This window comes from Salvelinus sp. IW2-2015, linkage group LG15, assembly GCF_002910315.2.
Source record: "Salvelinus sp. IW2-2015 linkage group LG15, ASM291031v2, whole genome shotgun sequence".
NCBI classification, from domain to species: Eukaryota; Metazoa; Chordata; class Actinopteri; order Salmoniformes; family Salmonidae; genus Salvelinus; species Salvelinus sp. IW2-2015.
The window spans coordinates 16,890,360-16,909,725 of record NC_036855.1 but is presented as its reverse complement, the minus strand read 5'-3'; the positions used below and the strand labels follow the sequence as shown (position 1 = coordinate 16,909,725).

The 19,366-nt window shown below is 43.2% G+C and overlaps 1 protein-coding gene across 2 annotated transcripts in view; it reads right to left on the bottom strand.

Annotated features, from left to right (window-relative positions):
• The window catches only part of LOC111974497 (sarcoplasmic/endoplasmic reticulum calcium ATPase 2), a 28,551-nt gene extending 14,784 nt beyond the window's left edge, over window positions 1–13,767 (bottom strand). For both annotated transcript variants that reach the window (XM_024002217.2, XM_024002216.2), the window contains exons 1-5: window positions 13,295–13,767; window positions 9,855–9,872; window positions 9,566–9,648; window positions 7,306–7,410; window positions 5,853–5,991 (exon numbers count right to left, since the gene is read on the bottom strand). In XM_024002217.2, coding sequence (XP_023857985.1) covers window positions 5,853–5,991; window positions 7,306–7,410; window positions 9,566–9,648; window positions 9,855–9,872; window positions 13,295–13,412 — 463 coding nt within the window. In that variant the 5' untranslated portion in view covers window positions 13,413–13,767. The remainder of the gene's footprint in view (window positions 1–5,852; window positions 5,992–7,305; window positions 7,411–9,565; window positions 9,649–9,854; window positions 9,873–13,294) is intronic.
• Window positions 13,768–19,366: the final 5,599 nt, after the last annotated feature.

The following is a 19,366-nucleotide window of genomic DNA, read 5'->3' as shown; positions in this document are numbered from 1 at the left end:
TGTATAAGCACTTTGTGACAACTGCTGATGTAAAAAGGGCTTCATAAAATATATTTGATTGATTGGTTTAAATGCCAGCTGTTTTCCTGTCCTCCCCACTGCACAGGAAGAGGCGGAGGAGATAACACCAGCTGCTGTCACTCAGACATGGAGCCCCGCTTTCCAAAGCTCATTGACGCAACAGGAGTGGCGCTTAGCACACAGTACACTCTTTAACTTCAAACTCCTTGTTTTTAAACCTTCAAATTAACAAGCGGGTGTCCCTAAGCTGTCACATATTAAAGCTAGACACATAAGCCTCAACACCAACAAGGCCTTGGCTCAGAGAGAGCGAAAGAGAGAGATGCGAGCAGTTGGGTGTGTGTGTCAGTCCGTATTAATGCTGACACTGGTGCCAGGAGTTCTGGACCATCAGTGGACATGGCCCAACCATGAGAGAGAGAGACAGACAGACCGCTTTTCTCAGAAATAATTGTGTAGAGCTCAATGGCATCTTTCAACTGTCTAAATGTGGAACAATGCGTTTCACTTCTGAAAAGGTCAGGAGACCTAACTCACAGAGGGAAGTATGCAATGGATTGGCCTTGGATGGGCTGCAACATCAAATTATCATCAGGCTCACTTTGAAAGCTATTCAGACAAAGGCAAACAGTTACAGAATATAATCTACAGGCCAAAGAAAGATACCACATTTGGGAGGAGTTTCAAAATACAATCTGACGCCAAGCTGAACTGAAAGAAAACATGACCACAGTCAAACGTTTCCCCCCATAACGGCCACATCCTTAGGGTTGTGCAACACTTCCTGTGCCAAGACACATTAAATGTTTTAAGAAACGCTGGTGACTACAGGGCGTAAAGCCAATTACAATAACACTTGATGTCCTTATGGGGGAACACAACACATACGATTGTCCTGGTGCAGTTGGCCTGGCCTGCAGGCCTGCTCTGGATGAAGTGTGTGTGAATATATCATCTATCCCTTTAAGTCAACATCCTACTTGGTACCAGGCCAAAGGTCTCCTCAAACATGAACACCTTTTCACCCCAAGGCTTGCCAACAAGTGATTCTCCACACCTAGGAGATTGAGACAGGCTGCGTAGCAACAAGAGGCACAGACACAAGAGTCCGTGAACCAGTGCCAGACATGACTCCCAGGGGTGCCCTTCTTTACAACTGTGGAGTAGGTCCAAGCAAGGCTGCCACACCAGGAAGACAGAAAAACTGCTTTTGCTGACAGACTGACACAGGCCCTGCTGTGTTTGACTGCATGACACAGCAGGTTTCTCTGTGGACAATCCTGAGGGTGCAGGTGCTTATGGCAGCTACAACAAAAGGCTGAAAAGCTCATTCTGAGGAGGCTATTTTAGAAGCACTTGACGGGTAACTACGTCCTAGAACTTTTCAAGTGCTCTTAACCAGCTGTTCTTGTCTAGAAAGCATTCACCACTAACCAAGTGTACAGTACACTAACAATTCAAAGGGCCAAAGAACTTGTTGAATCAGAGAACATTACAAAAGGAAAAAAAGAGCACGTGAGACCATGAACACTAGCCTAAAGCTAGTTGGAGTAACAACCATGTGTCTGGCTTTAATCTCTACTTCCTGTTTTCAGTGGGTGTACTGAGATCTCCAGTCTCCTCTCATAACCAACAGAACAGGGCTGTGTGTAGGACTGTACAGTACACTACAGACAGATCACCATGTCCTGTCCTGGGCCAGGTTTGGTTGCTGTGGCAACAGGGCACTGCGACAGAGCCACATGACACCTAGATTAAGACCAGCGGCCTATGCTGTGTGAGATGTAGACCAGATGCTGCCCGACTAACAGCGTTCTGCTGGGAGATAGGAAGGAAGAGCAGAGGTCAGGGGTCAACATGCCTTCAAACTCTCTATGGCCTCTATATGCTGGGACACATCATACACTAGACAAAGATTTATTTTCAGACATTGAAATGGATCGCTAAAGACCTCTCTGGATGTCCTGTCCCAGTGCATTCTGTTGCCATTAACACCCTGAAAAGGTTGTAATTAAACCCTCTGTTAATCCCTCTACTTAGCTTAATGAAAGGGGAGTGTTGATGACTCGTCCTGCCTTCCCTCTCCACACAGCAGTCTTCTTAATATTCTAATGTACTGTTCCACATGTGGTCATGAGAAGCTGTGTACAACGCTACAGTCTGACCACAGTAATGTATTCTGGAAAAATAAGCTCTGAAGGGTATTAATGTTTCCCTGTTGTCTTGAGGTCAACATCTTCCTCGTTAGTGGCTTCGCTTAACAGTCTCTCCAGGGTCAGACCAGCATGTCTTCCCCTTTACCACCAATTCTAGAACCAGACAGCATAGCGCAGATTCCCAGCAGTCAATGCAGGACATGCCTCAGGATTAGCTGCCACTGGAACACGAGGACAATGTAAAACAACATTCAGAAAATTGCAGTGGCTTAATAACTGTTGGTTGATACCAGACCTGGGTTCAAATACATGTGTATTTGAGTATCTAGTATTTAAAATCATTTCAGTGTTTTTTTTTTATACACAGTCCAAAACAAGTACTTTTATTTGAATTGTTTGTAAGAACCATAGTCTGCCAAATTGTATTTATCTCTGTATCCCACTCATAATTATCTGTAAGGTCCCTCAGTTAAGCAGTGAATTTCAAATTTCAAAAAGTCCAGGGAGGTTTTAATGACTAACAAAGGGCAGCTATTGGTAGATGGGTAACAATAAAACAAGACATTGAATATCCCTTTGAGCATGGTGATCGCTGCATCATGTTATGAGTATGCTCGTCTTCGGCAAGGACTAGGGAGTTTAGGATAAAAAGAAACGGCATAGAGCTAAGCACAGGCAAAATCCTAGAGAAAAACCTGGTTCAGTCTGCTTTCAAAACAGACCAAATTCACCTTTTAGCTGGACAAAAACCTAAAACACAAGGTCAAATCTACATTGGAGTTGCTTTCCAAGAAGACAGTGAAGCCTCAACGTGTTCCTGAGTGGGCGAGTTACAGTTCTGACTTAAATCTGCTTGAAAATCTATGTCTAGCAATGATCAACAACCAACTTGACAGCTTGAATAATTATTTATGTGCCAATATTGTACAATCCAGGTGTGCAAAGCTCAAAGAGACTTACCCAGAAAGACTCACAGCTGTAATCGCTGCCGAAGGGGACTCTAACATGTATTGACTCAGGGCTGTGAACACTTATGTAAATTTGATATTTTTCAATAAATTTGCACAAAAAAATGTTTTAAACACGTTTTCACTTTGTCATTATGGGGTATTGTGTGTAGATTCGTGAGAAAATCTATTACTTTGAAGACACTATATATTTAAATAATATTGAAATACATTTCATGTTCAATCAATTGAGCTCTATTTTGCTAATTGTAGGCTACTGTATAAAAATTGCCTCAATATATTTCATGATGGGTAACATGCGCGCAAAATTGTGCCAAATCTTGATATAGTGCATTATTATAGGCTAAGCATTAGAATAAAACACCTCAATATTTGAAGCCATAGGTTATAACAATATCTCTAGGAGCTGATTCGTCAGCATTAGAATTGTTCCACAATACTGACAAGGTAAGATTTGAATGGAGAAAGCTGATCTGATCTTTCGATCCTATCAGTAGCTACATGCTCCAATGACTCACTTATTAAACATTCTCTCTACGGGGTGTTTAGGAAAATGCATGTTACATCTTCAGCCCTTGTAGGAAAGATGCATTGTTAAAACACTCCCTAAGTTCCATCGCTATCGGGAAACCGGGCCCAGCGCTAAATGAACAGCAGATTGAACTTGAAAAGAGGATGCTGATGCAGTAACATACAGATCCCTCCACCTTATTCATCTAAGTCCCAGACAGCCATTGTGCCTCCTGCTGACAAGCTGTACACCTGGTTGGACCAGACACTTGCCAAAAGACCCCACAGCAGGCCACACAAAATGCCACGCTGAGTGTCTGGAATCCCAGGCCATGGAGAGTGGTGATGGGTAGGGTCTCTGTGTGTTGGGCTTGGAGGTGGGGGGGGGGGTGAGATGCGATCCACCACTGACACGGACTTCCCTACAAGGTCATCTTGTTGTCCAAACAATAGAAGCAGCTGAGAGATCCTCCCCCCTCATCCCACCCCACACCGACTGGCCCCATCAGTATCTGGGCCCCTACTGTACTGAACATGCACCGGCCAGGGACCAGACCAGACTCTCCTCAGTCCTGTGGAACTGCAACACCCCTGGCTATAGACACATTATGTTGATGACTACTAGCTATGTGTAATAAACACATTGACGAGTGGAGCGGGAGGCTGGCTGTGTCAGGGCCCACGGTGGTACTCAGGCAGGGCCAGAGATTGGCCCGTTTAGTATTCTGCTCACAGCTCAGCCAGTCAAGCGCAGCCTGCGTCCTCTGCCTCAGCAGTAAGCTGGCATCTGCGTCATGACCAGCCTTCCTGCATGGCAGGGGGTCACACTGGGGATTTGGGCAAACATTCAGAAAGGAGCCTCACAGAAACCAATCTGAAAAGGCTCTGCAGGATTTCCCCAATGTGCTCTCTAAGCTTAGGTGACATTCTCAATCTCCACCTGACAGCATCCACAATGCATCACTCTGACAATATCTGCTTTGCCGACTGTTTCCTTGAAGAGAGTCTGGTTTCCGAGCAAGGCCGTTAGCCATTTTCCTAAGTAAACATACAGCAAAACCATAAGCGACCTTCACTCTACACAACCAATTACGTCTATACTCAATCATATTTTTACACAGCAAGGACCAGTCAAGGATTCCTGTGCAACAAATAAAGGCAAATATACAGAACACCCATTAATACATCCAGTATCCACTTTGATAACCATACCATCACGTATTGTTAAACATTAACCCCCAAACCAAATGTTCCGTCACTCTAAAACAATGGGTTTAATAGAAACGAGCAAGTAGCAAATGCACTGTGCTGCCGGTGCCCTTCTCAAGGTGAGTTTGGAGTCCTGCTTGGAGTCCCACGTCATACACGGCAACACTTTTCCCCAGAAAGGAACTACCGTCACTGCCTGCTATAAATACACCATGATTCCATTATCTAGACAGGCTATTCAGGCCAAAAATAAAACCCACCACTACGCACAGAAAAACCCAATCTCACCTCAGTGGCTTAGGGTTAAACCAAGTATCATGATAACATTAGCGCTTCAAGGACTCCAGTATTTTACTGCACATCAGTTGACTACATCCATGTCCATCCCCTGCTGCACTYCAGCCACATGCTTTTCAGGACACAATTCCTCTGAAAATCAATCAGAAACGTCTCTCTCGCTGCTAAAGTCACCGACTTTGGGTAAATCATACCAGGCTCTTTCATGAGCTGCATTGAGGAAACGTGAGAGATGAGCCACTCCGAGGTTCAGTTTACCGGCTCTAATGGGAATGTGCTAGCATGGCACTATGGTTGAACACAATGGGAGCCTCGTCAAGGTGGTGTGCTGTGTGCAGTGCACCTTCGTGAGTTTAGCACCCCAGGAAACATGCACATGTGATTCGAGAGGTCCTTAGCACCACTAGTGCCTAGTCCTTTGGGACAATGGGTTAATAGAAACATCCCAAAATACACCTCTCATGTAGGGTGTCACCTCTGCAGTGGGACTGGGGGAGAGGGGAATTTAAATGAGATTTTGCTGTTAAAATGTAAGCCTAAACATGCCTGGATTCATGAGTCCGATTAAAAATAAAATGTACACGAGTGAGGTGTCAAACTATGCTGGCAAAAAAAGCCAAATTACTGAATCACCAAAAATGATGTGGGTTTAATGCATCCTACAGCACCGAGAAAGACAGGGCCAACTTACCAGCAACCTCGACGATGTCTCCAGGCACGATTTCTTTGGCCTTGATCCTCTGAACGGTCTTCCTGTCCTGGCGGTAGACCTTGCCCATCTCAGGCTCGTACTCTTTAAGGGCTTCAATGGCATCCTCAGCATTGCGTTCCTGTGTAGATTAGAAACGTTGACTGTTTGGATACATATTACATACTGAAATAGATGATCTGATGACATTTTAGAAGCCAATTCAAATCAAATAAGGCTATTTGACTTTTCACCATCCCACAAACTGCAGATATGTGACTTCTATAAAAGGCACAATCTGTCACTTCAACAGCCTAACCATGCCACTTTGTATCATTAACTCTGATGGATGTGGCTGTAAAAATTTAACCACAAAGTCATTGACAGCAGGAAATGTTAGAGATCGTGCATGACAAGGACCAGGGGATTCCCTTTGCATATTTTACATTCTGAAAATAGTACATTTCTGTACTGATTATGCTTAAGAAAACAGAAGTGTAAGTTCTTAACACTGCGTCATAGGGAATGTCACATTTATGAGAACAGCAGCTAAATAAGAAAATCCACACACAAAGTCACGTTTGTGTTTACTCAATAACTTGGAGGAATAGAATGCTTGGTTCTAAAGTCCACATTTCCTGACCAGCTTCAACATATAAGTGCTACGGGGACAGAGGTTAGAGTCTACTCCATGGCACACAGTGGTTTGGATATTCCTCCTAGGAGCTGCCTGGCAGTGTAAGCAAAGTCAACCAGTGTGACAGACATTCTAACTGACACTAGAAATTGGGCATCAAAACTGAGGAAAAAAGACAACTATCAACTTGTTGTTTGAAACAGAGTGATTGACAATATTTTATGCTCATTCTTTGGCTGCGCATAAATGCTTTATGGATTGGATTCAAATGTTCAAGGTCATTTGCTCACAAATATGCCATCTATGTTGACAGACAGCTGAGGAAATGTAGCCTAGTTCTCCAGAAATATGCATGAGTTTAGACTGAAAGAATAAATCCTAAGGGAGCATATAGCCTTTTTGTGTTGCTACAGGCTGATTTTTCTTTGCAAAAACTGCAAATACGGATTAGAGAATGGCTTAGAGACCATTGTGTGTAAACATCAACAAAGCAACAGACATGTCAAGGCTGGGCGAGGAGGGTTGTCACTTTGGTCTCAAATGTAGTCAATGACCCACTTCCTTCCTCTGCCCATTTACTTTCTATTGAAAAGCATGAGATTAATAAGAGTTAAGCGGACATGTGACCAGCAAGCAGAATGTATGAGATTTGTGGATACTCCTACCTGTAACTTTTTAATGGTGGCATGTTTTGCCTATAGTCACTAGCTAGCAGCATACAAGCAAAACAAGAGTTTCTGAATACTTGTCATTGCAGCTCCACACAGACATTCAAGATACTGTAAAAGAGGTCTAAATTATGTAATGTAAGTTGCTCACCTGCCACACACCCACTATGGCATTGGCTATAAGAATGAGTAAGATTACAAAAGGCTCCACAAACGCTGTGATTGTTTCTTCTCCATCCTCGAATAAGGCCAAGACCTAACGGTAAACAAGACAACGAGATGATCCATTATTGCACATAGTACAGGAGCACGTACCAACATTATTCCCCCTGGATACTTACTACGCGCTTACAACTATGAATTTAAATGATCATAATCATGTTAAGAAAGCTATGATTGAAGTATGTTGTGAAATAAGGTTGTACTAAATGTCATGGAGAAAGCATTGCTGTTAAAAAAGACAAACTTCATCCATGCCTGCCAATGGACCCAAACATGGTAGAAGTATACAATCTCAAATGACTAATTAACTTAGCAATGGCAGTCACATTTATTTAAAAAAAAATGTAAAGCTTTGAGCTAATAAGTGCAAAATTAACCATGAACCTCATTTTAATCTGGCAACATGATTTAATTTGAAACTTTTCTTCAATAATGTGCATTATAAGGAGGTGATTATTGAACCAGAATTGAATTAAATCATGCTGCCAGATTTAATTGAGGTTTATAATAAATTTTGCACATCAATTGCATTTGCACTACAAAACTGTCAATCAAACGCAGAAAATAGAGTAAGGCTACAAAGTTTATAAAAATGGACTGGATTTGTAATGCTGCATCAGTGTCAGCACATCACATAACAGTACATTTGGCTAAATTAATCAATGGCCCTCAGTATCATACACAGTATGCATATCAAATATGAGCAGTTGAAACCAACAGACAACCATCATACCACCTCAAACCAACCCCCCACAAACATTAAACCAGTTACCAGGAGGACCACTGCTTCTGTAATCAATCACAACCCACACATTGTGCATTTAGTAAAGCTCTTCTCCAACTCAGCACTCCTTCTCTCTCACAAACAGGAGATAAAAACACTCTTCTGGGAGTGGGACTCATTTGAATAATGTCCCTCTTAACTGCTGAGAATAAGAGCACACGAATTCACTTCAACGAGACAAAGCTGCATAACACAGACACCATCATGAACAACCTGCTGCACCCGTTTATTTCCCTGTCTATGAGCCTATTACTCCCACAATCAGATCTGACCACCGACCAAAAGTATGGGAGTGAGCGGAATGGTGCATTCGTCTGGCATGTGCCCTCTCACTGAAGGTAAGAGCCCAAATTTGGTCTTCAGTGGTGCCCTGTCCCCCGGACAGCAGCCACTGACACCTTCATATCGCACGGCTGGGCACACTACATACCAGCTCCTCTAAAATACACACACACACCAGGGATTATAGATTCCAGCTCTTGAACCCTCCATATTGGCCTCAACAGGACCCCACCTCCTCAAATCAATGCGCATGGTATCTGACACTATATTTTCCAATGCAAAAACATCCGTCTGTCCACTACCTAAGAACATGAATAGTAAACACAGATGTAGCAGTACACTGCTAATACTGTAGGACTATAGAATTTAGGCTAGATCACTGCATGCTGTCAGTTACATTTCCACCAAACCATTTAGCTTGTGTATAGGCAACTTACTACCAATAATGATGTAACGTTAAATGTCAAAACACAAGACGAAAGGCAAACTACCAGTGAGAACCCTGATAGAAGTGATTACGCTGAAACAGTACAAGACGACTCAAATGTCTTGTTAGACACATGGTGATAGCAACTCAATTCAAGCAACTGCTGTTGTCACCATTCCTCAGATGTGTAGCTAGCCTTCTCAGCTGTTTAGCCACCTGATCTATGAATGTAACCTCAGAGGCATAAAAACAGAAGACATTTGCACTTGCTGTCCACACCTCATGCCACAAGGCCAAACAAACTTTCCCTTTCCATTAGACAGCCCACTCCTACTCATTAGTTTTTTTTAACAACTCCAGACAGCAAGCATAAGATCAGATGATTTAGGGGTTTGCTTGTAAGGGGATTGACACATCTACAAAATTAACCAAAGCAATCAAATGCATTCAAAAGTATATTAATTTAAACCTTTACGGTGAAAGCAAGAATACTGTGACTAAATTCCCCAGTGACATGCTTCTAATACAGACATCAATCTATACTTGTCTAATGTAAAATGTTGGCTGATTGATATCAAGGGCTAGCCTATTAAAAGGGGGGAAACTGACCCATGGCAAGCAGCAGCAGTACCAAATTTAGTGTGCCCTAAACCCCATCTCAGGAAGAAAAAAAAATTGTCCAGGTGATATACTTACAAAAGATATACAAGCTGCCAGCAGAAGAATTCTTACAAGTAAATCTTCAAACTGTTCAACAACAAGCTCCCATAGAGACTTCCCTGTAGAATGAAAGTTGTTAAATGACATGAAATTAAGAAAAAAATGATGCATCACATAGGCTGCGTTTACACAGGCAGCCCATTCCGGATATTTTTTTCACTAAATTGGTCTTTTGACCAATCAGATCAGCTCTTTTGCAAATAATTGGAGAAAATATCAGAATTAGGTTGAATTTTTACAACAAACTATTTTCAACAAGTGTTACCTTCTTCAGCAGGTAGCTCTGGAGATGGTCCAATCCAAAGTGCATCAGGGAAAAGAGAACACACCATTAGGGAAAATGGTTAAGTAACGTTCTTACATTTTGACAATCAATCATGACATGGCATTGCAATTTGTTGATCTCCACCTCAGCTTTGACTACCACCGACCCCAATGACTCCCACTAACCCCCTATGTCCTGGTTTAGATTGTGCAAAGCTAAAACTTTGCCACCAGGATTTTGAAAAACAGGGACTTCATTTAATTGCATTCACTGCGTGAAACCACAGCCTTGAGTTTGGCTGAGTCATTAACGGTACAAAAGGGTAAGAACATTGCCCACTCAATGTTTGAATTCATGGTGGTGTAGGGATTCTTTTTAACCCATCTTCTCAGAGGTCACCTTGAAAGTTGTCAGACATCCAATATATAATCTTGTGTATATCTCTGACCTCCTCCCTATAGGCTGTCTCATTATCGTCGGTGATCAGGCCTATCACCGTCATGTCATCGGTCGTGCCCGGCCAGGGAGTACAGTAAAGGACTAAGCACGCATCCCMGAGCGGCCCCTGCGTTGAGGGTCAGCGTGGCGGATGTTGTTGCCGCCTACCCTCACCACCTGGGGTCAGGAAGTCCAGGTGGGAAAGGGCAGTGCGGAGTGCAGTAGAGATTGCGTCGTATGTGGAAAAAACTCGATTTATATTTTACATGTCCAACCATGTCCTGAGAACACATGATATTACAGTTCTTCAGCTCACATTGATAGGATAGTCTTGATGGAGCTTGTCCAGTTTATTCTCCAGTGACTGCACGTTCGCCAATAGAACGAAGGGTAGAAGCGGTTTATCCACTCGCCGACGTAGTCTCGTCAGGTATCCCGCACGCCAACCTCTAGAACGCTGTCTCTTCCTTTTACGAGTGTCTGTGATTTGGGCCTGGTCCGGGATGAGCAGTATGTCCTTCGCCGCCGACTCATTGAAGTACAAATCCTCGTCCAAATCGAGGTTAGTGATCGCTGTTCTGATGTCCAGAAGCTCTTTTTGCTCATGTTTAAAAAAAAAAGTTAAGATCAGCAACAACAAAAAAATACAAAATAGCACAATTGGTCAGGAGCCGTAGAAATAAAATACACTTTTACACAAATTACGGGTATGTGGACTACAGAAAACCGAGTGCCGAGCACGCCCCCATTCACATCGACAGGGCTGTGGTGGAGTGGGTCGAGAGCTTAGAGTTCCTCTGTGTTCACGTCCCTAAGGACCTATTATGGCCCAAACACACCAACACAGTCGTGAAGAGGGCACGACAACGCCGCTCTCACCTCAGGGGACTGAAAAGATTTGTCATGGGTCCGCAGATCAAAAAGTTCTACAGCTGCATCACTGAGAGCATCTTGACTGGCTGCATCACCGCTTGTTATGGCAACTGCATGGCATCTGACCGCAAGACATTATAGAGGATAATACGTACGGCCCAGTACATCACTGGGGCCGAGCTCCATGCCATCCAGGACCTCTATACCAGGCGTTGTCAGAGGAAGGCTCTAGAAATTGTCAAAGACTCCAGCCACCCAAGTCAGAGACTGTTCTCCTGGCTACCACACAGCAAGCTATACCAGAGCGCCAAGCCTCCTGAACAACTTCTACCCCCACACACACTTTCACATACGCTGCTGTTTATTATCCATCCCCAGTGCTAAACACTTTTACCCCTACCTACATGTACATATTACCTCAATTACCTCATACCCCTGCACATTGACTCGGTACCCTTGTATATAGCCTCGTTATTTTATTGTGTTAAAATTCCTTTTCAAATTCCTTTTCACGGTAAAGTTTACACCCGTTGTATTCGGCGCATGTAAAAAATAAAATTGTACTACYTTGAAAGCTATTGTGTAGGCTACATTTTAAGAAATGCACTTAATAAAACACGTTATTGGAATTACTCAATAGAGTCTGCAAAACTTGAATTGGTCTCATGCTGGGCAACAGGTATAATACAGGCAACATAATATAATAATGACTCCTTATTCCACCAACTCCATTTACTGCAATGCAAAACACTCTATATGGGATACTTATTGGGATGTAGAGAAYAAAAAAAAAACATTACTACCTGTCTCAGATACACTGGGATGGAAAATACTCAGTAGGGTCTTTACTAACCAAATGTGTGTAGTTTTGGAGTGGGACTGTGTCATACATATCCAGCAGCACTTTGTTCTCCACCTCCATCGCCCCCAACGCAATGCACTGTAATAGACTTTACATGGGGTACATATTGGCTTGTGGAGAGAAACCCGTCTCAGCTATGGATGGGGTGGAGAATGAGGTGCTTCTGGATATGTATGACACATTCCCCTCAAAAACGACATGTATTTGGTTAGTTAAGATCCTACTGAGCATTTTCCAATACACTTTAGCTGAGACAGATAGAAAAGTTCTCTATAGCCCAAAGTGTCAACATATTATTTCTTCGTTATTGGTGTAAAAAAAAAAAAATGTTAAAATGTATTTGTTTTAATAAATTATTTATTGTCTTGTGTTGGCACAATAAACGTTGCCATTGTCTAAAATGCAAATTCTTTTGAATGAGTTACCCACATTGCAATACGGGCTTTTATTCTGAAGGTTTCCTCATTACAATACACACATGGCGTCATAATTTGTGGTGCCGCTATAACCATCTAGAAAAACGAGGATCCTATGAACCAGCTTTCGTTTTAGCTAACGATAATTAGCCAGCCAGTCTGCGAGCATCGTTATAGCTAGCTACATGGGCCTGTGCGGGCGGCTATCCTGACCCAAATGCACAGGTCAGCGCAGCGGTCTTGCTACCTGGTTTAAACACCCTTGAAAATGAACTAATTGGACAATTCCCCCGTGTAACTGCTTCYTTCAGTAAAATGTGTAAATGTAAGATTGAAACCCACGAGGTAGTCTTCGATCACGTCATCCAATGACCAAGCCGGGTGTGTCCTGACGTTTAGCTAATGACGCGTTCAAAATAACAGAACTGGAAAATCTCAGACCAGTGCATTCAAGACCACTGGGAACTCGGGAAAGAACGAGCTCTATCTGGGAAAATTCGCGATTAACGTTTATCCAACAGAATTCCAAGTCGGGAACTCGGGCCTCTTTCTAGAGCTCCAACTTTCAGATCTGAAGATCACTGACGTCATAATTTGACCTCTTTTTCCCCCCCGTTGTCTTGAAAGCACCATAACAACAGACACAAATGACCGTACGTTATCTAGTCCAGGGTTACCCAAACTTTAATTATTTGAATCAAACTGTAGTGCTTGGGCAAAAACCAAAACGTGTACCGGGGGAGCGCCAAGGACCGAGTTTGGGAAACCCTGATCTCGTTCTCTTGCGAGTGAAATATAGTTAGCTTAAATACCGGTACCAGTAGTAAAAGTGTAGCTAGAGGTTCACGTACCGTTCGAGCCCCATTTCTCCTTCTGACGTTTCACCTGGTCCAAACCAAGTCCTGTGCTTTCGTTGACAGAAAAATCGCTATAAACTTCTTCAACACTCTTTGTGTGAGCGTTATCCATGGTGGACTATCGGCTCCTTATGTCAGTTGTATTTCGTTTAACGTTACTCAGCCGCCTCCGTCTCTTTAAAAGTCAACACTTTCAGAAGAAAAAAAATACAGCTTGCCAACTATGAAATATGCATTCAGATAACTGCCTGATGATACGAATAGTAAATTGTTAGCCTTATGAACGAGCTAATTGGAACGAAACATGACCCTTCGACGAATGTTGACGTTACTTTGGGTGTCCTCTTATCTCCCCAAAAATGGTGGAAAAGAATGCCGCAATCGCCACTGTTGAGGACTGCATTCACCCAGTCCAATCCTTGAGCTACCCTCGGTTTGCGTTGGTCTATCGTCTCAGCTTCAGTGGTAACACACTGTAGTGCTCATCTGTTTTGTTCAAAAGTGCCTCAACACTGCCCCTTGCATGTTCAGTATGTGGACTACTCTCATTGGACGGAAGTAGTCCGGAAATGTTCTCAAAGGTAAGGATTTACCAAGAGTTTGATATTAGCAGTCAGTGACGAACACGTCAAACATTTCCCTTTCCCAGGTTCAGTAGGCCCTAGTTCAGGGTTCTCCAACTCAAGGTCCAGAGGTGTCGACCTACAAGCTTTTATTCCAGTGCATCATTAACACACCATGTTAAAATAAAATCTTGCATGGGATTTAGTCTGGGCCATAATTAGCTGAGTCATAGGGTTGTTATATAAGCCTGCATGCTCTCCAGTGCCAGAGTTTGCTCTAAATTATTAAATTAGCTAAATAAAAAGCCATTGACTATTTACTGTGAACTATATCAATATACTTTGACATGGGATACTGACCAGGCTGGATATTGTCTATGGAAAGTCTATGTACCAGTATAGATTGTGATCCACACTGAGTTTGCATACCTAGCCACAGCCATTATTTACGTACATTAGTATGACCAACAGCAATGAGTGACTGGACCCTAGCAGCATGCACATATTTGAATGCACTCACCTCACCTGACCTCACTTGAAATCATAATTTGATGTGAACAAAGGCAGCATTTCTTTGTCAAACCAAGTGATGCAAAGCAATCACAGGCAAACTACTATGATGGCGTGAACTATGTCAGCGAAGGGCATTAGGTTAAGATGACACACCACTGTGTTTATTAGGGGGAATTCTTGTAACAGGACTGGCTTGTTTAATCTGTTGACACTTCTAAATGAAGCCTCCAGTTGGACAAGGCCGATCCTGTTGTTCAGTTATAATTCTATCCCAACCAGTTCCGTGTCAAGCTGCCTTCTAGAATTCACCACGCGATCCATCTGGCACAGGGAGGGACCACTAACTGTGGCTGTCAGGACAGTCCGCAGTATATTGAGTTACACTACATGACAAAGTATGTGGACATCTGCTCGTTGAACATCTCATTCTAAAATCATGGGCAATAATATGGAGTTGGTCCCCTCTTTGCTGCTACAACAGCCTCCACTCTTCTGGGAAAGCTTTCCACTAGATGTTGAAAACTTTCTTCCATTAAGCCATAAGAGCATTAGTGAGGTCGGGCAATTGGGTCTGGCTCGCAGTCAACCTTCCAATTCATCCCAAAGGTGTTTGAAGGAGTTGAGGTCAGAGGTCTGTGCAGGCTAGTCAAGGTTTTTATTTATTTATCTAGTCAGTTAAGAACCAATTCTTATTTACAATGACGGCCTAGGAATAGTGGGTTAACTGCCTTGTTCAGGAGCAGAATGACAGATTTTTACCTTGTCAGCTCAGGGATTCGATCTAGCAACCTTTCGGTTACTGGCCCAACGCTCTAACCACTAGGCTACCTGTCGCCTTCCACACCGATCTCGACAAACCATTTCTATATGGACCTCGCTTTGTGCATGGGGGTATTGTTATGCTGAAACAGGAAACGGCCTTCCCCAAACTGTTGCCACAAAGTTGGAAGCACAAAATCGTCTAGAATGTCATTGTATGCTGTAGCATTAATAGTTCCCTTCACTGGAACAAAGGGGCCTAACCCGAACCATGAAAAACAGCTCCAGACCATTATTACTCCACTTAACTTTGCAGTTATCACTATTCATTGGGGCGGGTAGCCAAACCCAGATTCATCCGTCGGACTGCCAGATGGTGAAGCGTGATTCATCACTCCAGAGAACGCTATTCCACTGCTCCAGAGTCCAATGGCGACGAGCTTTACACCACTCCAGCCGACGCTTGGCATTGCACATGGTGATGTTAGGCTTGTGTGTGGCTGCTCGGCCATGGAAACCCATTTCATAAAGCTCAGGACGAACAGTTCCTGTGCTGACGTTGTTTCCAGAGGCAGTTTGGAACTCGGTAGTGAGTGTACGCTACGTGCTTCAGCGTTCCCGTTCTGTGAGCTTGTGTGGCCTACCAATTCGTGGCTGAGACGTTGTCCTTCACAATAACAGCGGTGAAAGTCACTGAGCTCTTCAGAAAGGCCATTCTACTGGCAATTTTTCTATGGAGATTGCATGGCTGTGTGCTCAATTTTATACACCGGTCAGCAACAGGTGTGACTGAAATATCAGAATCCACTAATTTGAAGGGGCGTCCACATACTTTTCTATATATAGTGTACAGTGGGGAGAACAAGTATTTGATACACTGCTGATTTTGCAGGTTTTCCTACTTACAACGCATGTAGAGGTCTGTAATGTTTGTCATAGGTACACTTCAACTGTGAGAGACGGAATCTAAAACAAAAATCCAGAAAATCACATTGTATGATCTTTAAGTAATTAATTTGCATTTTATTGCATGACATAAGTATTTGATACATCAGAAAAGCAGAACTTAATATTTGGTACAGAAACCTTTGTTTGCAATTACAGAGATCAAACGTTTCTTGTAGTTCTTGACCAGGTTTGCACACACTGCAGCAGGGATTTTGGCCCACTCCTCCATACAGACCTTCTCCAGATCCTTCAGGTTTCGGGGCTATCGCTGGGCAATACGGACTTTCAGCTCCCTCCAAAGATTGTCTATTGGGTTCAGGTCTGGAGACTGGCTAGGCCACTCCAGGACCTTGAGATGCTTCTTACGGAGCCACTCCTTAGTTGCCCTGGCTGTGTGTTTTGGGTCGTTGTCATGCTGGAAGACCCAGCCACGACCCATCTTCAATGCTCTTACTGAGGGAAGGAGGTTGTTGGCCAAGATCTCGCGATACATGGCCCCATCCATCCTCCCCTCAATACGGTGCAGTCGTCTTGTCCCCTTTGCAGAAAAGCATCKCCAAAGAATGATGTTTCCACCTCCATGCTTCACGGTTGGGATGGTGTTCTTGGGGTTGTACTCATCCTTCTTCTTCCTCCAAACACGGCGAGTGGAGTTTAGACCAAAAAGCTCTATTTTTGTCTCATCAGACCACATGACCTTCTCCCATTCCTCCTCTGGATCATCCAGATGGTCATTGGCAAACTTCAGAGGGGCCTGGACATGCGCTGGCTTGAGCAGGGGGACCTTGCGTGCGCTGCAGGATTTTAATCCATGACGGCGTAGTGTGATACTAATGGTTTTCTTTGAGACTGTGGTCCCAGCTCTCTTCAGGTCATTGACCAGGTCCTGCCGTGTAGATCTGGGCTGATCCCTCACCTTCCTCATGATCATTGATGCCCCACGAGGTGAGATCTTGCATGGAGCCCCCAAAAGAGGTGATTGACCGTCATCTTGAACTTCTTCCATTTCTAATAATTGCGCCAACAGTTGTTGCCTTCTCACCAAGCTGCTTGCCTATTGTCCTGTAGCCCATCCCAGCCTTGGCAGGTCTACAATTTTATCCCTGATGTCCTTACACAGCTCTCTGGTCTTGGTCATTGTGGAGAGGTTGGAGTCTGTTTGATTGAGTGTGTGGACAGGTGTCTTTTATACAGTAACGAGTTCAAACAGGTGCAGTTAATACAGGTAATGAGTGGAGAACAGGAGGGCTTCTTAAAGAAAAACTAACAGGTCTGGAGAAGCCGGAATTCTTACTCGTTGGTAGGTGATCAAATACTTATGTCATGCAATAAAATGCAAATGAATTACTTAAAAATCATACAATGTGATTTTCTGGATTTTTGTTTTAGATTCCGTCTCTCACAGTTGAAGTGTACCTATGATAAAAATTACAGACCTCTACATGCTTTGTAAGTAGGAAAACATGCAAAATCGGCAGTATATCAAATACTTGTTCTCCCCACTGTATATGCTATACCCAGAGGAAGGAATGAGAGGGGGGCTGAAATTACCATGGATGAATGCCCCCTTCAAGTCCCCACGCTATAGTCAAAGCTAAGACATGGGTACAGCAAGTGACAAGTCCCCTTACTCACATCAGCATTTATAGACAGGTATTCAGAATGATTGATTTGTGAATGGGAGATTTATTCTAAGGATGACCGGTCAGTTTGATGTATCATTGATTGTTATCCATCCCCTTTAGAAGGCTGTGACTAGTCAGACAGAAATACAACCAAATATCAATAAACTTCAAATATCGTATTAAATACATGCTCCGGAACTTTGGTGACTACTAAGTCTTTTTTAAACCTCCCGCTTTGTACTGGATGTGTCAATGTGTAGTTCATAAATGCATATTCTATGAGCAGAATTACGATCTTACCTCAATTAGCCACGAAATCCCTAGTTTGAAAGTGACTGTTTTTCTGAAATATGTGACATTTTCTCTACATTTTCCACCACATGGTCCAACACCCTAGCAATTCGAGTTGTAGCCAATGAGCTTTAGCTCCTCACGAATTGAGTGACAGCTAGCAAGATGCACGCACAGCAGAGGGAGAGCAATGACGTAGTGTACATATCTGCACATATGTGACGTGGTATGCAATTTTAATGAACCACTTTTGGCTCATCTGGCCTACTTTCAGAACTACTCGCTAATAAGTATACAAAAGTTCCAGAGAATCTCTATAAGAATATATTTTTATGAACAAAGTTAAATGAGAAGTACATCAGGATATTATGTAACTCATATAATATATACACTGAACACAAATATAAACTCAACATGTAAAGTGTTGGTCCCATGTTTCATGAACTGAAAAAAAACACCATTTTTTTCATACGCACAAAAAGTGTATTTCTCTCAATTTAGTGCACAAATTTGTTTGCACCCCTATTAGTGAGCATTTCTCCTTTGCCAATATAATCCATCCACCTGTCAGGTGTGGCATATCAAGGAGCTGATTAAACAGCATGATCATTACACAGGTGCACCTTGTGCTGGGGACAATACAAGGCCACTCTGAAATGTGCAGTTTTGTCACCCAACACAATCCCACAAATGTCTCAAGTTTTGAGGGAGCATGCAAATGGTATGCTGACTGCAGGAATGTCCACCAGAGCTGTTGCCAGAGAATTGAATGTTCATTTCTCTACCATAAGATCCCTCCCKAAAAAACGGAGAATTTGGCAGTATGTCCAACTGGCCTCACAACCGCAGACCACGTGTGACCACGCCTGCCCAGGACCTCCACATCCGGCTTCTTCACCTGCGGGATTGTCTGAGTGGGGGGTGGTGTTGCTGAGGAGTATTTCTGTCTGTAATAAAGCCCTTTTGTGGAGAAAAACTAATTCTAATTGGCTGCGCCTGGCTCCCCAGTGGGTGGGACTGGCTGCCAAGTGGGTGGGCCTATGCACTCTAAGGCCCACCCATGGCTGTACCCCTGCCCAGTCATGTGAAATCCATAGATTAGGGCCTAATGAATTTATTTAAATTGACTGATTTCCTTATATGAATTGTAACTCAGTAAAATCTTTGAAATTGTTGCATGTATATTTTTGTTCAGTATAATTTATGTAACAAATAAAGGTGTTACATAGAGGTGTTACAAAGAAATAGACTTCACCAAAGTACAAGATGCAAGAAAATTATGCTTGATTAGTTCACTCTGCACTGTCCCGTCTGAACCAGAGGCCCAGTTGAATTCCAAAACTGGCAAGCTCCTTTACCCAAGGTCG